Below are 20,181 nucleotides of genomic sequence, written 5' to 3' on the forward strand. Positions count from 1 at the left end.
TATATATATATATGAGTAAAGTTACAAGGGAATTTTATTAGGTTATCCAAAAAGTTCATAAACTCTTGCAAAAAATTGAAATTGTACTTGCCAAATTATAACCAAAAAAAAAAAAAAAAAAAAGACCATTATTTTTCAAGACTTTCTCCCACCAATCTGCAAGCTTTTGGATCTGGTCAAAGTACCATTCAGCCAGCTTCAAATCAAAGAATTCTTGACACGTTTCCTCAACTTCATCAATCGAGTCGAATTAGCAATCCTTCAGAGAATGTTGCATTGATCGGAAAAGGCCGTGATCTGATGGAGCACAGTCAGGACTGTATGCTGGATGTGGCAGAACCTCAATGTGTCGTCTTGCTCTTCAAACTTGTCTTTGGTCTTCCTGGTTTGGTATTATCCTGCTGTATAAAAGCACACTTTCAGTTCATCAGAGTTGCTACAACTTTTCATAGACCCACCTCAGTTACAGTAAAGTTTGGCACTGGTGGCACTACCATTCAGAACCAACTCAAAATGCATGATTCCTTCAAAGTTCCACCAAACACACATAACTTTCTTGCCAAATTAGTCTTGTTTTTTGTTTTCTGAACCCATCGCTTGTCTAAATTGTGTTGGAGCAGATAGATCCATTTATCATTCAATGTCACAATGTGCTTCCAAAAACGTTCGTTCAATGGATTGCTGAGCAATTGACAGCAAATTTCAACTCGTCTGTCGGCTTGTGCTTCAGTGAGGTTACACGGATTTTTGTGAACAAAATCAAGTTGCTTCAAGTGTTGATTAATTTTCGATTTGCCAACTCCAAGTTCATCAGCCAATTTTCAAATTCTCGATGAAGGCGCAATGTCCAAACCCAGTTTGCAAGTCTCCATCATACAACTTTAATGATCATCCCGTTATCTTCAAGATTCATGTTGCCAGAATCAAAACGCTTGTATCACTTTGAGATCACCACATATGCAATTGCTGCTTCACCTTTCGCAGCACAAATCTCTTTTGTGACTTTCCTGATTGAAAGATCTCGCTTCCAGCAGTAATTAATTAAAACTCACAGCTCAGTTTTATCAGTTGCTGTCTGGAATAGAAAGATGATCACAATAACAATATGAATGCAAAAAAAAAAAAAAATTTCATAAAAATTCCATTTTTCACAAGTGTTTATGAACTTTTGGGGCAACCTAATACATTATCAGGTCAATAAGCATTATAGCAAAAGGAAATAGCGAAGTAACATAGTTCATTCATTTTTTTTTTTTTCTATAATCCTTATGAAATTGATTATGTAATAGATTTCCCTTGCAACTTTATTCCTTATCTTTATTCTATAATTTACTTGTCTTAATCGGGTAGAGCTTTTTATATCCTGATAGGTTTGTTTTATTATTGAAAATTTATTTTTTCTATGTTAATTATTACTATTAGGTTAGTGCAAAAATAATGCCGTTTATATATATATATATATGTATATATATATATATATATATATATATATATATATATATATAGTTGAACGTCCAAAAACATTTTTGCACCAATCTAATATATATAGTCTTGGAAGTTTTTAACCTTTAAAACTATACAAAAAAAAAAAAAATTATTTTTATCATTCGTTAGAAAACCATTTAGTCAGTAAGTCATTCAATCACCTGCAATCACTGCATCAACTTGCTCTCCCGAATTCACTATAGTACCAGTAATAATTTATTTTTTAAGGGATCATCAGTGTTTCCCATAGAATACTGTTTCGGGGATTTATATATTAGTCCTCGCGTGAAAGAGCGGGGCACAAAACGTTTTAAATAATAATAATAATAATAATAATAGAATAACAATAACAAAGACTTTCGCTGGTGAGGACTACTATTGAGCGTAATCAGTTATACAGTCCTTTTGAAATTTTCATCTCTATTTTTCTCATTATCTACTGAATATTTTTAATGAAACCTATATGAAATATGTTCCTTATTAAATTGTAAAGATTTTCTATTCTGAAAGAAGCTTAAAAAAATTTAATCTAAAAAAGTTATTTTAAAGTTTTTGTTAAAAAAATTCAGATTTTCTCATTATTCAGACATGTATGACAAAAAGGGAGTTTAAAAAAAGTTGTGGTGTGAGGAGAAATACAAACTGAAACGGAATATTCAGACCTGTAATAATACAAAGAGGGGGTTGCAAAAATGAGTTGTGGTGTGAGAAGAAATGCAAACTGAAATAGAGAGTAAGAGTTTTTATAAATACATGCAAAACCACATTCATTTTTTTAAAGTCCAAATTAATAAATTAAATAAAATATAATCTTAAAAAGATACAAGTTAGAAAAGCATTTCATCCAAGGCATGAAAATTGTTAAACAAAATGTTTTTACTATAGGCTTTAAAAATAAAGGTACAAGATTCAATTTGAAATTTATTTATCTTCAAAGTGCACTTTTATAAATTTTACAAAGTAAGATATTAAATTTTTATACCTTACTTTGTAAAAGTTATAAAAGTACACTTTGAAGATAAATAAATTTCAAATTGAATTTTGTACCTTTATTTTTAAAGCTTACAGTAAAAACATTTTGTTTAACAATTTTCATGCCTTGGATGAACTCTTCTTCCCACTCCTTGTTTAATGCTGCATTAATGAAGCCCCCAACATATCTGTTTACTTATATTTTCCATCTTCTTCCAGTCATAACACTTATTCATGTTAGCTTTGGATAGAAAAATAACTTTTGTTCTTTAAAAGGGATTAATAATATGAAATACCATCAACAAAATCGTTCAAAGAAAAAAAAATTCAAAAACTGACATGACTCATCCTATTCAGCATTGTTAAATTGAAATCCATAAAACGTATTCGATAAATATTTCAATCTTTTAAGCATTTTATTTTTACTTTATGCAATCAAATATTTTTTTTTACTTGACTGTATCTCTTTGTACTCAATGAAGACATTTTTCTTATAACGCAATGCGGCACAAATAAACAAACTATGAGTCCACATGAAATTTAGAGATATTACTGGGAGGCTGATAGTGGGCCCAGATTATTTGTCGCAAATGTGTGTGTAAGTTAAGCATCATTCATTCATTTGAATGAATCAGATGATTAATGTTGGCATCTGGTTCCCCGATATCTTTCTAGTTAGAATTCTTTCTAGAAAAAAGACATTGGGTCCTTTTGAGAGGGAACACATGAAGGTTGCCAACATTCCTAAGTTAGTGTTTCTGTGGAACAAACTGAATTTGAACTTGATACACCCAGGTTGTCAGTCTATATTGTTACTACTTAACCACCATCACCTCCCTGTTGCAGACATTAACGTTTTGTTTGATGAATAGGGTTAGGACAACAGCATATTCTTTTCATTGTTTTGACTCTCGAGTGTGTATCCATTGATTTGAAATGCAAAATGTTCATTTCAACTTGCCGACATTTCTGTTAGTTTGCGCATGCATAGTAAACTAATTTTATGGCTTTCTTATCTATCTGTTGGGTTAGTTCAAATCGTCACAAATGCAGGTAGAGTGCTCAATTATGGAATATGGCTGGAGTGCTAAATGTTTTGGCTTAGATTCTAAATGACGGCACCCAAGTCATTTGTTTTAATACTTTGTGTATATATATATATATATATATATATATATAATAAATTCCACAGCCAAACAACGTCGCAGCCCACAAGAGCCATGACAGTCAACGAACCGAATGTCCAAGACTCGAGTTTCGCCCTCATTTGGGCTCATCAGTTAGACACATCCGAACTCAGGATTCGAAACTCGAGATATATATATATATATATATATATATATATATATAAAATTTTAGTCCTTCAATAAATTTAAAAATTTATAACATGAAATCGTTAAATTTCAAATCATATATATATATATATATATATATATTCAATAGAGAATTGGCTCTGTAATAATAAATACAAATCTGTATAAATTAAAATATATTAAGTGTATTTGACAACCGACAGGGTTGGGCGCCCCCACTCCACCTGCTAGTTTATTTATAAATTTAAAATGAAAAGTTATAGGACTTGAAAAAAATAAAAATTGTAATCTGGGATTAAAAACTGGAGCAGTAGTACCTGGGGGTGGGGGTGTCTTTATTCATTCCTGAGCAATGCTGAGGGGAGGGTGTTGTCTTCTAGTGAATACATAAAAGTCTGACTTAGATTCTGAAAGACATGTAGACAGTAAGTTGCAAACTCAATCTCTTGTTTCCCTCCATTGCTAGAATTTTTCACTAGTTCCCAGCTAATGTTCTCACTACCCACACACAGGGTTGCTTACATTCAAAGTAACAGTTAAGTAAAAGGCAGTGAGAAGAGATTGAATTCACTTGTAATTTAACCCCCGACTCTCTGCAGTGCAATTGTTTGGATCGAGGTTCAGTGCTCTCAACAGAATTGCCCTCCCCCATTCCTTTTTTATGTATGCAGCTATTGATTAAAAAGCACTTTTAACACTTTTTGATGCCCCCGCCCCATTCCTTTGAGATAATTCTTATTTCGATCAAATTGATTTTGTTTTAGAATTTTTTAATTTTTTTTTTTATATGTGGACTGATAATTTATATCATTTGGATTATTCGGACTACTATTCTCATTGTTACTTTTGCAATATTTCACCTGTGGACCTGTAGCATAACGGTTAAAGATGTTTATTGTATTTAGTAGTCAGTGCTCAACTGACTGACGAGTTCAGCTAAACTAGAAAACCGAGATAAGTCTAGAAAACCGGTTTATAAGCAGGCTTGAACATTCCATAATGCTTAGATGGGCAAGTTCATTATCTGGATTCTGGATTGGTTACTTAGTCTATAGGTGGATCATCTATTATATAAATCTCACCTGTCTGTTTAAATGTATGTATGTATGTCTAAAACTTTCGACAGAGATCAGTATCGTTTTGAAGCTCAACCTTTCGGACGATAAATATCGAAAAATTGGTTAAAAACATTAATTCCTTCACTCTCAACGGGGCACTTTTCTACAGGGAGTGGGTCGTTTTTTTTCGCCGATGTTTTCAAAAGTCATCTCTTTTTTTTTTTGATTGACTAGCCTTAATTTAAACCTTTGCTACTTCCGGTTTGGCGATGGACACAATGGCAAAGACGTCATGTTTTTTTTTTTCACGTTTTATTCCTCCTTCGCAGTACAAGTTTGAGCTTGCCTGCCTACTACCACTTTTTTTTTTTTTTTTCTCAACACACACCTCCAATCTATAATATAAAAATATTGCTTTATTCCACCCAAAAACTACATAACTATTTTGAGCTCTTTATGCCGGTAACTTTTAATTTGGTTCTACAGCATTGATTAACAATCGGGTTTTTAAATGGCAGTCTTCTGGAGGTTAAAGGTTCAATCCTTGCTACAGGCGATAACTAAAAATAATGTACAAATTAACATTTCTACCTGGTTGTGGTGGATGTAATGAAAACTTTTTCAGCATGGATTCGTTCAGTCATAATGATTAAAGACATTGCTTAATAATCAGTTTTAAATAACAATATTTGGAGGTAAAAGGTTTAATCTTTACTACAGACAATAACTAAAAATAATTAAAAAAATAACACTTTTAATCAGTTATGGCTGACGAGATGAGAACAATCTATCTATGGATTAAATAAAGAGTTCAGTTTGAAATCATGCATAGATTCCCAAGTTCGACAAAGATTTTCAAGTTAAAAAAAAAAAAAAAGATGCATCTGAAGAAGGCTGAAGGTTACATCGGCTGAAACATTGTGAAAATAATAAGAGATGAGTATAGTAGTTTAAATAATGCAAGTTAATTTTCGTCTTGCTAAATTGTGTTCCTGTTTTAAAAATAGAGGAAATATCACTGCAGTAGTAATACAATTTAGTTCATACAAGCAGATAACAAAATTTTAGATTTTGTCTTTTTATTTTCTATTTAACTGGCTGTGAAAGCTCACCTTTTCCTCACTTAAACTAAGTCAAGTTCAATGAGTGACAGAATGGGTTACTTTTTAATTAAAAAATTTTTTTTATGTATATTTAAAAAAAGATTTTTTTTTAAAATAATTTTTATGGATTTCTAAATTGTAGATGAATTTAATTTGTATAGGTGCCTGGAAGCATCTAGTTACTTGCCTCCCCACAAGAGCAGAGTTTAACACAATATTGATTTTTAATGTGGATAAAATCCAGCTCTTCAACAAGGGTCACTATGGATTAGAACACCAGTAAAAATTTACCGTCTAGAAGACTACCCTCACTGACCGAAAATAGAAAATATGAAGTACAACAACAAAACAGATACCACACCTTACTCGCTATAGTATCTGCATAAATTAAAAAAGAAAAAATCTAATGTATTTAATACCCAGACAAAGCAGAGTCAGTCCACGTGCTAGTTAGACTATGAGACAGAATAAAAGATGTTGGTGAACTTGTGACTAAATTTTGATTTCTAGTCCAATTTGCTTTTCTTTCTTTTTATCGTTATATATTCTGGCCTTGTATTATTTTAGCTGTGTAAACAGGGGGGGGTGCTTCTGATGACAAGGTTTGAACTCTCAACCCACACATTTGAAGAAGTTGATGAAAATGTTTTTAGTTCATCATCAAACAATAAACGGCCATTTTGTTTTTACTGAGAAACGTTGGCCCATTTTGCAAGAGGAGAATAACTATACCACTTAATCAAATTTAAAAGTTGGAGATCTATTAACCAAGATATTTTACTAGTATTTACTCACTGGGAGTGCTTGTTGTACAATAACCTGGAGTCCAAATAACAAGTTCCCCCAGATTTCTAGTGGCGTCCACCTGTGTCAATAACCATTGCAAATGACTTTGTGTTATTGCAACAGCTGTTTACCATTAATTTTTCGCTGGCAACAGCCATTGGTATTCCCTGAGGTTTGGGTGGTAAAGTCTTTCCAAGATCTCAGTGTTCTCTACACTCTTCCAGTGGAGGTCTGATTAGTGCTTTCCTTGCTTGGTCTAGTGCTACCAAATCAGGCTTCCTGACACAAAGGCACCGTACATTAAAACATGTTTGTTTTGTCCTCTAAACCTTTGCAAAACTTAATCATGTTCTGCAAAGCAAAAAACGAAAACAACACTCTGTTCCCCCTTTCACTCTCTCCCTCTCCCACTTCCCTACTGGCTTCCTAGATTAAAACACATCAAACATAAACATTATAACCCTTACCACTTTGCAAAGCTCAATCATGTGATGCTAGCCGAAGTCGTCACCACATTTTCTTTTTTTTTTTAGGGAGAGAAAGTTAAATTTAAAACTTTTTTGGTTTCGGTTGTCTTGGTTTCTTGCGGTTAGTGAGTTAGTTTACACATTCCTTAGTTGGTTGGTGAGTTAGTTTACACATTCCTTAGTTGGTTGGTGAGTTAGTTTACACATTCCTTAGTTGGTTGGTGAGTTAGTTTACACATTCCTTAGTTGGTTGGTGAGTTAGTTTACACATTCCTTAGTTGGTTGGTGAGTTAGTTTACACATTCCTTAGTTGGTTGGTGAGTTAGTTTACACATTCCTTAGTTGGTTGGTGAGTTAGTTTACACATTCCTTAGTTGGTTGGTGAGTTAGTTTACACATTCCTTAGTTGGTTGGTGAGTTAGTTTACACATTCCTTAGTTGGTTGGTGAGTTAGTTTACACATTCCTTAGTTGGTTGGTGAGTTAGTTTACACATTCCTTAGTTGGTTGGTGAGTTAGTTTACACATTCCTTAGTTGGTTGGTGAGTTAGTTTACACATTCCTTAGTTGGTTGGTGAGTTACTTGCACATTCCAGGATTTTCCTTAAGGTTTTAGTTGTGTTCATTATTGCCATCCATTATATTTTCTCAGCCTTCTAATTATTTATTATTTACTCTCTAGCTCAGTTGACATTATCACTTTCCTTCTCTTCCCCTCCCTCTCCCCTTTTCTCTGTTTCCTTCTCTATCTCCTTTTCTCTGTTTCCTTCTCTATCTCCTTTTCTCTGTTTCCTTCTCTATCTCCTTTTCTCTGTTTCCTTCTCTATCTCCGTTTCTCTGTTTCCTTCTCTATCTCCGTTTCTCTGTTTCCTTCTCTATCTCCGTTTCTCTGTTTCCTTCTCTATCTCCTTTTCTCTGTTTCCTTCTCTATCTCCTTTTCTCTGTTTCCTTCTCTATCTCCTTTTCTCTGTTTCCTTCTCTATCTCCTTTTCTCTGTTTCCTTCTCTATCTCCTTTTCTCTGTTTCCTTCTCTATCTCCTTTTCTCTGTTTCCTTCTCTATCTCCTTTTCTCTGTTTCCTTCTCTATCTCCTTTTCTCTGTTTCCTTCTCTATCTCCTTTTCTCTGTTTCCTTCTCTATCTCCTTTTCTCTGTTTCCTTCTCTATCTCCTTTTCTCTGTTTCCTTCTCTATCTCCTTTTCTCTGTTTCCTTCTCTATCTCCTTTTCTCTGTTTCCTTCTCTATCTCCTTTTCTCTGTTTCCTTCTCTATCTCCTTTTCTCTGTTTCCTTCTCTATCTCCTTTTCTCTGTTTCCTTCTCTATCTCCTTTTCTCTGTTTCCTTCTCTATCTCCTTTTCTCTGTTTCCTTCTCTATCTCCTTTTCTCTGTTTCCTTCTCTATCTCCTTTTCTCTGTTTCCTTCTCTATCTCCTTTTCTCTGTTTCCTTCTCTATCTCCTTTTCTCTGTTTCCTTCTCTATCTCCTTTTCTCTGTTTCCTTCTCTATCTCCTTTTCTCTGTTTCCTTCTCTATCTCCTTTTCTCTGTTTCCTTCTCTATCTCCTTTTCTCTGTTTCCTTCTCTATCTCCTTTTCTCTGTTTCCTTCTCTATCTCCTTTTCTCTGTTTCCTTCTCTATCTCCTTTTCTCTCTATCCTTCTCTATCTCCTTTTCTCTCTATCCTTCTCTATCTCCTTTTCTCTCTGTCCTTCTCTATCTCCTTTTCTCTCTGTCCTTCTCTATCTCCTTTTCTCTCTATCCTTCTCTATCTCCTTTTCTCTCTATCCTTCTCTATCTCCTTTTCTCTCTATCCTTCTCTATCTCCTTTTCTCTCTATCCTTCTCTATCTCCTTTTCTCTCTATCCTTCTCTATCTCCTTTTCTCTCTATCCTTCTCTATCTCCTTTTCTCTCTATCCTTCTCTATCTCCTTTTCTCTCTATCCTTCTCTATCTCCTTTTCTCTCTATCCTTCTCTATCTCCTTTTCTCTCTATCCTTCTCTATCTCCTTTTCTCTCTATCCTTCTCTATCTCCTTTTCTCTCTATCCTTCTCTATCTCCTTTTCTCTCTATCCTTCTCTATCTCCTTTTCTCTCTATCCTTCTCTATCTCCTTTTCTCTCTATCCTTCTCTCTATCTCCTTTTCTCTCTATCCTTCTCTCTCTATCCTTCTCTCTCTATCCTTTTCTCTCTATCCTTTTCTCTCTATCCTTTTCTCTCTATCCTTCTCTCTCTATCCTTCTCTCTCTATCCTTTTCTCTCTATCCTTTTCTCTCTATCCTTTTCTCTCTATCCTTTTCTCTCTATCCTTCTCTCTCTATCCTTTTCTCTCTATCCTTCTCTCTCTATCCTTCTCTCTCTATCCTTCTCTCTCTATCCTTCTCTCTCTATCCTTCTCTCTCTATCCTTCTCTCTCTATCCTTCTCTCTCTATCCTTCTCTCTCTATCCTTCTCTCTCTCTCCTTCTCTCTCTATCCTTTTCTCTCTATCCTTCTCTATCTCCTTTTCTCACCGATTCCCACTTTTTCTATCATGATATCCTTCTCTTTCTCTCATTCTCTTTGCCTCTCTTTTTCTTTCTCCCTTTACCTGCTTCCTCTCTAAATGTCTCCATATCAAATACCTTGTCACATTTTTATTGTCAATTCAAGGTGACTTTAATCAAGTATTACTGCAGGTAAGCTTTACTGCTTTATTGGCAATAATAATAATGTCAAATCTTATGTTGAGTTAAAAAATACTAAAAGAAAAAGCTTTCATTCGATATGCATATTACACTAAAGCTGAGTTATTCAACGTTTTTTTTTTCTCTGGGGCTTTTTACCTATATATTTTAATCACACAAAATACATGATCAAGAAAAGTTTTCCTCAGTTTTGGATGAACTTATGTTTGAAAAACGTTCCATAATGATTTAATTAACCATAATTTGCAATTAACCCCTGAAGTGGCTCACTTTTTACCAATGTTTTATCTATCATTTTCACCCTCACTCACTGTATGTTTACGCCCCACACTTATTCTATATGTTCTCTTTCTGTAAACAGCTGGCGGTAATAAAGAAAAGAATAAAAACATTTGAACAGTTCATTATAAAAAACATATGGAATATCACCACAACTAGAATGACTATTTAACATGTAGTTGGGATGATTAATTGGAAAAATCAGAACTTTTAAGGGTATCAGGATTGGAAAAATTTGTGCCTACATTCTGATGCCAAAGGCGATTCTTTTGTCTTATTTTATGTGATTTTGTTTTAAAAAAAATCTTCCATTATTTCTAGTAATGTTAAAATAATAAATATTTGTTGATTTTAAACTACCAATAAAGTTAAAGGCTATATATCATTCCCACAAGTTTAACATGTGCTTTTATAGTAATCGAGAAAAATAACAATTATATGGTTAAATATTTAGAGATTTATAAAGAATCAGAATGGGGGGGGTATTGAGATCATCTCATCACTAGTATAGAACGAGAATAAAGAAACTAATTTGGGGTTTAATTTTTATATTTAACTTGTTTTACAAACTCACTTTTTCCTAATTAAAACAATATAACTTGAGTCTTTCTAGTAATATATATATATATATATATATATATATTAGTGTTGGTACGATTAATCAGGAATCAGAAAAATCGGAACTTTTTGCAGTATTGGAATTGGGAAAATTTGTGCCTATTTTCCGATGCCTAAAAACGATTCCTTTAATTATTGTTTTTTAATTGATTTCGTTAAAAACAATCTTCCACTGCTCATAGTAATGATAAAATAATATTAATTTTGAACTACCAGTAGCACTAAAAATCTTTAGATTATTTCCCACAAGTGTTTTTTTACGTTTTAGAAAATATATATACATTTAACGTGCTTTTTTTTACGGTAACCGGAAAAAGTAACAACTTTGTAGTTAAATATTTAGAAATTTATAAAGAATCTGAATCTGCAATTGTATCAGAATCGGTAATTGTATCAGAATCGGGATGCATATTAGAATTGTTCCAACACTAATATATATATATATCTATAATATAAAGCTGAACGTGTGTGTGTGTCTGGTCACGAATAGGCTCCTATATGGTTGACTATTAAAGAAAACTGATCACATATAATGATAGAAGATGTATCGAGACACAGGAATGGGTATGTTTGATCTGGCATAATGACAATTCATTAAAATTGTGGGGTCTGCATACACGCCTGGTCCACAAAGTATCGAAATAAAAAATTTAAAAATTTAAAAAAAAACGTTTACAAGTTTTTTTGATATAGATGTACATAATTATACTTTGATAAGTATGTTTTAACTTAAATAGGGATGGTATAATAAAATTGTGGGGTCTGCGTTCGTGCCTGGCCTCCATAGAATGGAAATAGGCACAAACTTTAATAAAGATTTTTCATATCTATCTGCGTAAGTATACTTTGATAATTATGTTTCAGTTTGAAGAAATATGGTATAATAAAATTATGGGGTGTTCGTTCGCGCCTGATCTCCATAGAATGTAAATACATCACAAAGTTTAACAAGGTTTTTTTAATATAGATCCACAGAATATTGTGATAAGTGTTTCAGTGTGAACAAGTATGGTATAATAAATTATGGGGTTTATCTATTTTATTTTTACTTTCATCATATTTTTCTTTGGTTTTGATACCCCCAAATTTGAAGCTATCTCTTTACAACCCTTCCTTTTCATAACCTATCATACTTTCATAAATCAGAGTCCATTTTCTGTAGGCTGTTTTTGAACCCAGTCAATGACGGGTACTTTTGCTAGTATATATATGTGTGTGTGTGTGTGTGTGTGTGTGTGTGTGTGTGTGTGTGTTGTAATATATTGTAGACATAACAGAAGATAAATATGTAAAATGCAGAAATGTAGGAAAGCAAAGATTATATAATATTCTGCTTGTTCCTTCCTTCCTTAGTCTTTTGTAAAAGTTATGCTTTGAAAAAAGCGAAAATGCTTTAAAAAAGGATAAATTGGCAAAATTTGGCTTTAAAAAAGCCAAACTGGTAACCCTGGACAAAAATATAAAAGTGACCTACCTTTGATGTAGCCTTGTTTTCAAATATCATTATAATATATGACCATTGCCGTAATGGTGTGAGAAAGGAACTAATCGTAATTTTGATGTACGGCGGTTCTTCACCGGAAAAAGTCTGAAATGTTATCTAAAAATGGGAATATTTGAAAGAAGAGTGGGGGCATTGTCTACCGTTAAGTACTGGAATGAAGGAGTAAATTAAACATTATCTCTTACAATGTGATTTTATTATTTGTATTGAACTATGTAGCACAATATTACTTTTGGAGTATTTATTTGCACTTATTAATTCATCACATTTGGATCTGTTCTACATTTAAAATGCACTATTTTCTTAGAAATGTTTAACTCCTATTTGCTGCATGTAATTGGTTTTTCTGTCCAAAAAATTCACCTTTTTTGCGCTATCCAGAAAAATATCAACTTTCAGCTTTATCAAAATATATTTTTGGATTAAATATATTTCTTATTCTGTGGAATTTCTATGTGTCCTGCTAATAAAATGATTTGGGAAAGGTTATATATGCAAGAATATATATATATAATAAAGCACAATCAATCAAAATGCGATAAAGGAGTTGAGTTGTCTGATAAAGTTTAAAATATGTCAGAATTGTAAATTTAAATTCCTCCAGTCTCCAAATCTCATGCTGAAGTTCAATTTTGTCTGAAATTCCAAGCTTATAGGTTTTCTTTAACATGTGTGAGTCAGTGTTTAAAAAATGTTTGTTTTTTGTTGTTTTTTATTTTAATTTTATTTTTTCACATCTGAATTAAGTTAAAAAAAAAAAAAAAATGAGCTCACAAGTTATCTCCCTTTTCACTTTACTTTTCAGTATTGTTCATCTCCGTTCAGAAAAGAAACTGCTATTTAAATGAATTAAATTTTTTATTGAACATATTTTTGTTTTGTCTTTTTCAGGGCCAGATTGAATGTGACAGTGAGACAGTTTTTGAGCTTGCTGGTCATGTTCTACAAATAACTTATGGAAATTTTACAACGTAAGTTTCTTTTCCTCATTTATTTATTTTTTTTAATGCAGACATTGCAACTCAATTATATGCAGATATCCGTCGGTTGATTGGTTTCACTGTGCTTTTAACCCTGACCTTGAGTGTCGATGAGATTGATTAAGCTGCTGTAGTTAAGAAATACAATGTGTAGAGTTACTGATACACTTGGTCACAGAATCCTTACTGTAAACTGTATTGGATGCTCTCAATGCAAACTATGAGTCCACAAGAAATGTAGCAGTCTTACTGAGTGAGTTGGTAGTTGACCTGGTTTATGTTTGTCATAAGTGTCTAATTGTTGTCTGCCAAATTTATGGGTGATCTGAGGTTTTGTGGGTTTTTTTTGGGTTTTTAAAATTTTTTTTTTTTACACAGGAATCACCACTTATCGAGGCCCGGAGGCCACTAGAGGATAAGGATATACATTAGTCAATGTGATTAAAACATACTAAACATAAGCAGTGGGAATTTTGTAAATTGGATTACTTAGGGGGAAGGTTCATCAAGAACTTGTTTACATTGGACTTGAAGACAATCAGATTATAGTCAGCTGGAAAGCAGGCAATCGGAAGAGAGTTCCACAGGCGTTCAGTTCTAAGAAAGAAGCTTTGTTCATGAAATCTACATTTAGGTTTAGGTACAGATAAAGTGTGTGGGAAATTATTGATAGTGGTTTTGGCCAGATGAGTGATTTTCGTGAAAGTTTGGTGAGGGGGGGGGTTACCATAGATGAGCACTTGCCATGAAAATAATGATAAAGCAGAGACTGAATATAGATGCACCAAATTTGATGTTGAAGCCACTTTCTGCTATTTGGATGACATGTTGGTGGTTAATACAGTATTACTGCTGTTGTGTCGCTTGGGGAGGTTTATAATGCTATTATATAAATATAAAGTTATATAGTTAATGAAAATATATATGGTAATTACACTACACAGAATTTTCAGCCTCTTAAAGACTTGTCAGGTTAATGCATGGAATTGATGCTACAGCGTGTTTTTATATATCTATACAGTAGGTAGTCTGCTTGCTAACCGGTTGGATTCTTTGTTATTGCCATCTGTTTTCATCAGTCAATAGCCAGGCTTTTAACAGACTGACTTATTATAGAAAAGTTAGCCATTTTTTGTTTGGTGAAAACAGGGGAGGGAATAATGAAGAATCTGATTGGTTAGTGAGCAAACTTAATACCATCTGTGTATCTCTATCATATGAAAGGAACTTTGTATGTAAAAGTTCATTTCATATGGACTCGGAAATGGTTGAGCGGATTTATTTTTTTTAATTTCACATGAAAGTACTTGATGTGTCTAAATTTTATTTAGATAGATTTTGTATCGGAACATATCTGATAAGTATTGATAATCAAAAAAATCTGATAAAGAAGGAAGTCAGATTTTAACCAAAGTTAACACTTTTATACAACCTAATATCACAAGTGCATTTGAGAAGTTTTATTATTGCACAAGCAGAAAGGCCCAGCCTATAAAATCAACTGTAGATTTTTTTATAAGACAGAATATGATACCTGACTTTTGCATTTTAAACTTTTAAGTAAAATCATTATACAAAAAAATAATTTAATAAAACCAATAGGAGATTCTTTAAAGTGCAATGTAGACTACAATGTATTGTGGACTAAGTTACTGCGGGGAGACACGTGAAGGGCTTCCTTCCAGTACACTGCAGGGTAGGGGTGGGGTATCTAACTAGAGCAGGCAATCAATAGATTTGAGTAAAAACAAATTTCAGTGACAATATAATTATAGGAGAGTAGAACATTTGTTGGTCTTCATTCAATCCAAGACAATGTGTCTTCCTGCTCTCTCTCTCTCTCATATATATATATATATATATATATAAATTATAAAACAAAGTTAAAACAATGGACACTTTGAGAAGAAAACAAATGCTTGGACCACACATCTATGTGTCTGATGAAATATGAAAAATTGAAAAAATAAAAAGGTATATCATATGTATAAATATATAGTAGTGAAATCAAAACTATAATATATATATATATATATATATATATATATATATATATACACACACACACACACACACACACACATATATATACACACACACACACACATATATACATATATACACACATACACATATAGATGGCATATATATATATATATATATATATATATATATTGCAACAGAGAGCACTTTGTTGATGCCAAACTCCACTTAGAAATGCCTCCCAGCATCACTGGAAAATGGAGATATTCTCCAGGGATAAATTCTTGAATATCTTCTGTTGATGATGATCATCATATCATGTGAATCCGAAAATTCTATTGTTGGCATTGGTTTCCCTGATAATTTTTCTAGTCAGAATTATTTCTAGAAAGAAATCACAGGTTACGGGAGGGTCCACGTGAAGGTTGCAAACATCCTAAATGAAAGTGATTTTTGTGGAATGAACTGGGTTCAAACTTGGGACACCCAGGTCGTCAGTCCATTTTAACTACTAGACTCCCGTCAACTTCCGTTGTTGATGAGGAAGAATTGGGTTTTAGGCAGCATCTGCTGCTGCTTGTTTTTGGTTTTAAGTTAGAAATGAGTACAACTGAATTAAGAAAAAGCTTTTTTTCTTTTTTTTTTTGTTTGTTTGTGTTGGTTTTTGTTTTTTTTTTGTGAAGAGAATTTTGTTTTCACCAATTGTAATTTTTTTTTTTAATCGGAAACTAATTAAAAGATAAATGCTTGCACTAAATAAAAGTTTTGAAATATTTTATTAAACTTGGAGAAATATAAGAACAAATTTTTACCAGCAGTATTTTACATCCAAAAATTTGAGAAGACAATCCTATCAGCTTCCATTATTTTAATAAATGAAATTAATTTTCTCAATGAAGTTAAGTGTTACTATTATGTAATATTTACATAAAATTTTTACATTCACCTTTAAATGATACACTTTTATTAATGTTCTTGCAAAAAATGCCACCCATGGAATCAATAAAATTCACAAACCTTTCTGCAATCCAATTATATTTGGTAGAAATAAATATCAGTCTATATCTGACTTGTCCACCAAATTTCTGTCATGAATGTCAAACAATTTTTGTTTTATCATTCAGTAATAAGCACACCTGGATTATCATTTGTCATTGTGATAACTCTCATAGATAAAAATTGGAGGGGAGGACTTGATTTTGTGAATGTGAAGCTCGTTAAAGATTACACTTCTTACTAATGAAACAATCACCAAAGTGTCCCCTAAATGTTATTATTAAACAACATTAAAACAGGCTATTGGGTATTTATGACCAAAACTTGGTGACACAATATAGTTGAATTGTTGAACGGAGTATGAATGTAACTTTTGTTAAGAATTTAAAGGATAAGTTGCATGGCAGAGAGTGGAGCTCACCTTGTTTTACTAAGTTTCAGGTGTAATTTAATATTTTAAATTTTTTTTAAAATGTACCTTGTTTTTTCATTTTAAATGAGGATTGATAAATTGCATTAAGATCATTTGAACTCCTGTTCTTGAGTGTTATTGAAAAAACAAAAGAAAAAAAGTAGGTCTCGCAAAATTTATGTTAAAATTGTCCACAGGGATCTGTAACATAATGGATGAAGTACTAGGTAAATTCAGTTCTAAATGAAACTTTTGGGGGCATAAAAGGTTCAATCTTCAGTGCGAGCTATACGAAGAATAAGATTGCAAATTAAGACTTCTACCTAGTTCTGGCTGATGGAATGAGACCATGGATTATATAAAGTTTGAAGTTCTGTACAAATTTTAGAGTTTAGTAGAGAGATTCTCGCATTCAATAAGATATATCTGAAGAAGATCAGAAGTTACATCAAACGAAATGTTGTGAAAATAAGTTGTAGTAGCCTGAATAATCTAAATAATGTGTGTGTGTGTGTGTGTGTGTGTGTGTGTGTGTGTGTGTGTGTGTGTGTGTGTGTGTTTACTGAAACTTTCAGCTTTTTTTTTTTTTTTTTTTTTTTTTTTTTTTTACTCATATTACATGAAAGCTTTTTCTTAATGTTTTTTAGTCTTTTTATACTTAAACAATGTTTCTATTATGTTTTTTTTTTCTTTTGCCAAAAGGCAATGAAATCGATTTAAACTTATCAACTGTCTTATTGAATGTACAAGTTTTATTTTATCTATTTATTTTTTCTTTGCTTAAAACTAGGTTTGAATTTTTTTTTTTTCTTATAAACTGTTTGATTGAATTCTACCGAGACCTCAGTATTTTTCTTGATTGGTTGGGCAAAAAGCTTTTTTATACTGACACTTGAAATAAATGAGTCTATTTTTACTGAGGTAAAAAAATAAAATTGCTATCATTAGAGAAACATATTGGATTAGGCATGTTTAGATTTTTTTTCACTCATGCAAAAACTTAATCACTATGAGGACATTTTTTCCTCTCTTTGGAAGTCTTGTTTAAATTTGGATAAATCTCTAATTTAGAAAACCAGTACAACGCAGGATTTTTTTTTTTTTTAAATATGTTTATAATCCAAATTTTCAGTGATATAACAAAAAAAAAATCTCTGAAGGTGTTATTTTATTTATTTAATCGCTATGTGAAAAAGAAAGGTTAACTTGAATTTATTAAAAATAAATATTGCTTACTATTTAATATCTCTGATATCTATGTGCTTAAGAATGTTTTCCTCATTTTTGCTGCAGCCATGAGTATGAACCCTCTATCCCTTTTTTTTTTATTCATCCCAACAAGGCATGGTGCTACTGAGATGCAAGAGATTACTGTGAATGGGAGACAAATTAATAAGGGTGTTCTAAGTAACCTATTGTGCAACAAGATGCTTGTTTACATTAAATTTAAATTTCTGCATATTCGCACAGTCAAGGAAGCAGGGAGCAGTAAGGGCATTCCAAAGGCTATCAGTTTGAGAAAAGAAGCTATTAGAGTAGAAAGCCTTCCGGCATTTGAGGGCCTCAACAGTGAAGAGCTGGAGTTTTGCTGATTGTTGGGTTGGTCAGCAGTATTTAAGAAATGATCCTTAAAATTATGATTTAAACTACATCCACTTATGATGGCCGTAATTTGGGTGCTTTAAAGCATGTGAAGTCACCCCTTAGTCACTATTACTATTCTGATCCAAAATTGTAGGCTTTTTTATGGTTCCATCAATATCTTAAATAGAATCTCATAAGCAGTCTATTTATCGACACCATTTTTATGCCGATAAAACAAATTAGTCTCTCAATATTTGCAGATATTAAGAACTTGAAGCATAATAATTGGAAGAATTTCAGCATTTTTCTAGATTCCAATACAATTACCAATTCCGATTCTTTTTAAATTTTCGAATATTTTATTATACAGGTTGTCCCAAAAGAACCTGACGGATTTGAAATTTGAATAACTTCCTTAATATTTAAGTTATACTCACCAAATTTCATCAGCAGGTAGATGAGCCCTTCCGTGATTTTTTTCTTTTAGAGATATAGTAGGGTATCCTAGTCTACTTATTCTAATTTTATTTACACAACTTAATTTAGGTTATGTTTTCATTACGTTCTAATTTTAGTTACGAAAAATGTCCACCATTTTCAGTTTTACAATCTGATGCCTTCTTCACGGCATTGTTGAGCACATTACTTAATGTTTCGGGGCTTATGGCCCTAATTTCCTCTATGTTGTTGTTGAGGGCATTTATTGTGGCCAGTTTGTTTGCATATACCTGCCCTGTTTTTGAGGAAATTAGGATGCCCATTAGCCAAATCTTGGAATTGCATGTAGTATTCCAGACCTTTTTTTTTTTTTTTTCATGATCTCTTGACTAAAGCTCTTATACCAATTGAATTTTGTATGTGTACTTGTCTTCTTCATGAAGCATTCGATGAAGAGATGATCGAAAGACCCCAGTTTGACTTTATCTTTTTACTGATGTGGATGGATATTTGTCCACACTTTCTGTTAATCGTTCATGATTTTTATCATTTCTTGCTGTGCGGGGGGGGTCTACCAGATTTAGGAAGGTCACATACAGATCCTTGCTCGTAATATTAAGCCACCATGGCTTTAAATGCATTTGGACTAGGTGAATTTCTTGTGTTATAGTGGCATCAAAATTTTCTTGGAGTTTCTGATATTGACTCATTCAACTAAAAGTACCACTTTAAGATAAATATATCTGCCCCTCAGTGGTGTAACGACTCTTGATGAGTTTGGTAGGGATACCCCTCTATTATGGTTCTGAGTTTTTGAGATGAAAGATGATTGTTTGTATCAATTGTATAAATTGAACTGATGTTCTCATCTAAAGTGTAATTTGCGCAACATTTGTGTATGTCGCCATGTTTGATGTTAGGAAAGGGTTAACTCTGTACTTCTGAGGTTTCACATTTAAGTATTAGTCAAAACTAAAACTAATAAAATTTATCAAACAAACACTGAAATATTATTTTCTAAATTATTCATAACAAAAAAGAGAGTGAGGTTAAAGTTTAATTAAATCCATTAATCAATTGTAAATTCCTAAAAAAAAAAAAAACACAATTTGTGAAAATAAAAGAATAGCGGTAAAACAAATGTTGTGTTGATCTCATAATTCCTATTAATGAGACGCTATTTTTTATTTAAAAAAAATTTTTTTTTTTTAATTAATTTTGGATATCTAAGAATCAGTCTAATATATTTTCACAAAACTGTAAGTACATTTGGGGGGGGGGGAGTGAGGCATATATTACATGAATCAATATTTCTATTTTTTTTTTTCTCTAAGACCTTCCCCATAATCCATAATTGATTTAAGTGATTTGATAGGAGCCAAAGTAATAAGTGCATTCTAAGTAAGGTGTTGTGCAGATTTGTGAGATTTTAATCTATATTTTTAAATTGTATCTTTTTTTTTTTTCTGTTTACCTACTTGTGTACTTTTATCTAAAGTCAGTATTATCTATAGATTTTAATTTTA

General features: G+C 32.3%; 1 protein-coding gene across 28 annotated transcripts in view; it reads left to right on the plus strand.

The window, feature by feature from the left end:
• The window catches only part of LOC145249568 (uncharacterized), a 585,438-nt gene that overhangs the window by 334,258 nt on the left and 230,999 nt on the right, over positions 1-20,181 (plus strand). For all 28 annotated transcript variants that reach the window (XM_080111254.1, XM_080111253.1, XM_080111255.1 and 25 more), the window contains exon 6: positions 13,154-13,233. In XM_080111254.1, the coding sequence (XP_079967380.1) occupies positions 13,154-13,233 (80 nt within the window). The remainder of the gene's footprint in view (positions 1-13,153; positions 13,234-20,181) is intronic.

The sequence above is a fragment of the Euprymna scolopes genome, chromosome 28 (genome assembly GCF_053919585.1).
Source record: "Euprymna scolopes isolate OS-2025 chromosome 28, ASM5391958v1, whole genome shotgun sequence".
NCBI lineage: Eukaryota > Metazoa > Mollusca > Cephalopoda > Sepiida > Sepiolidae > Euprymna > Euprymna scolopes.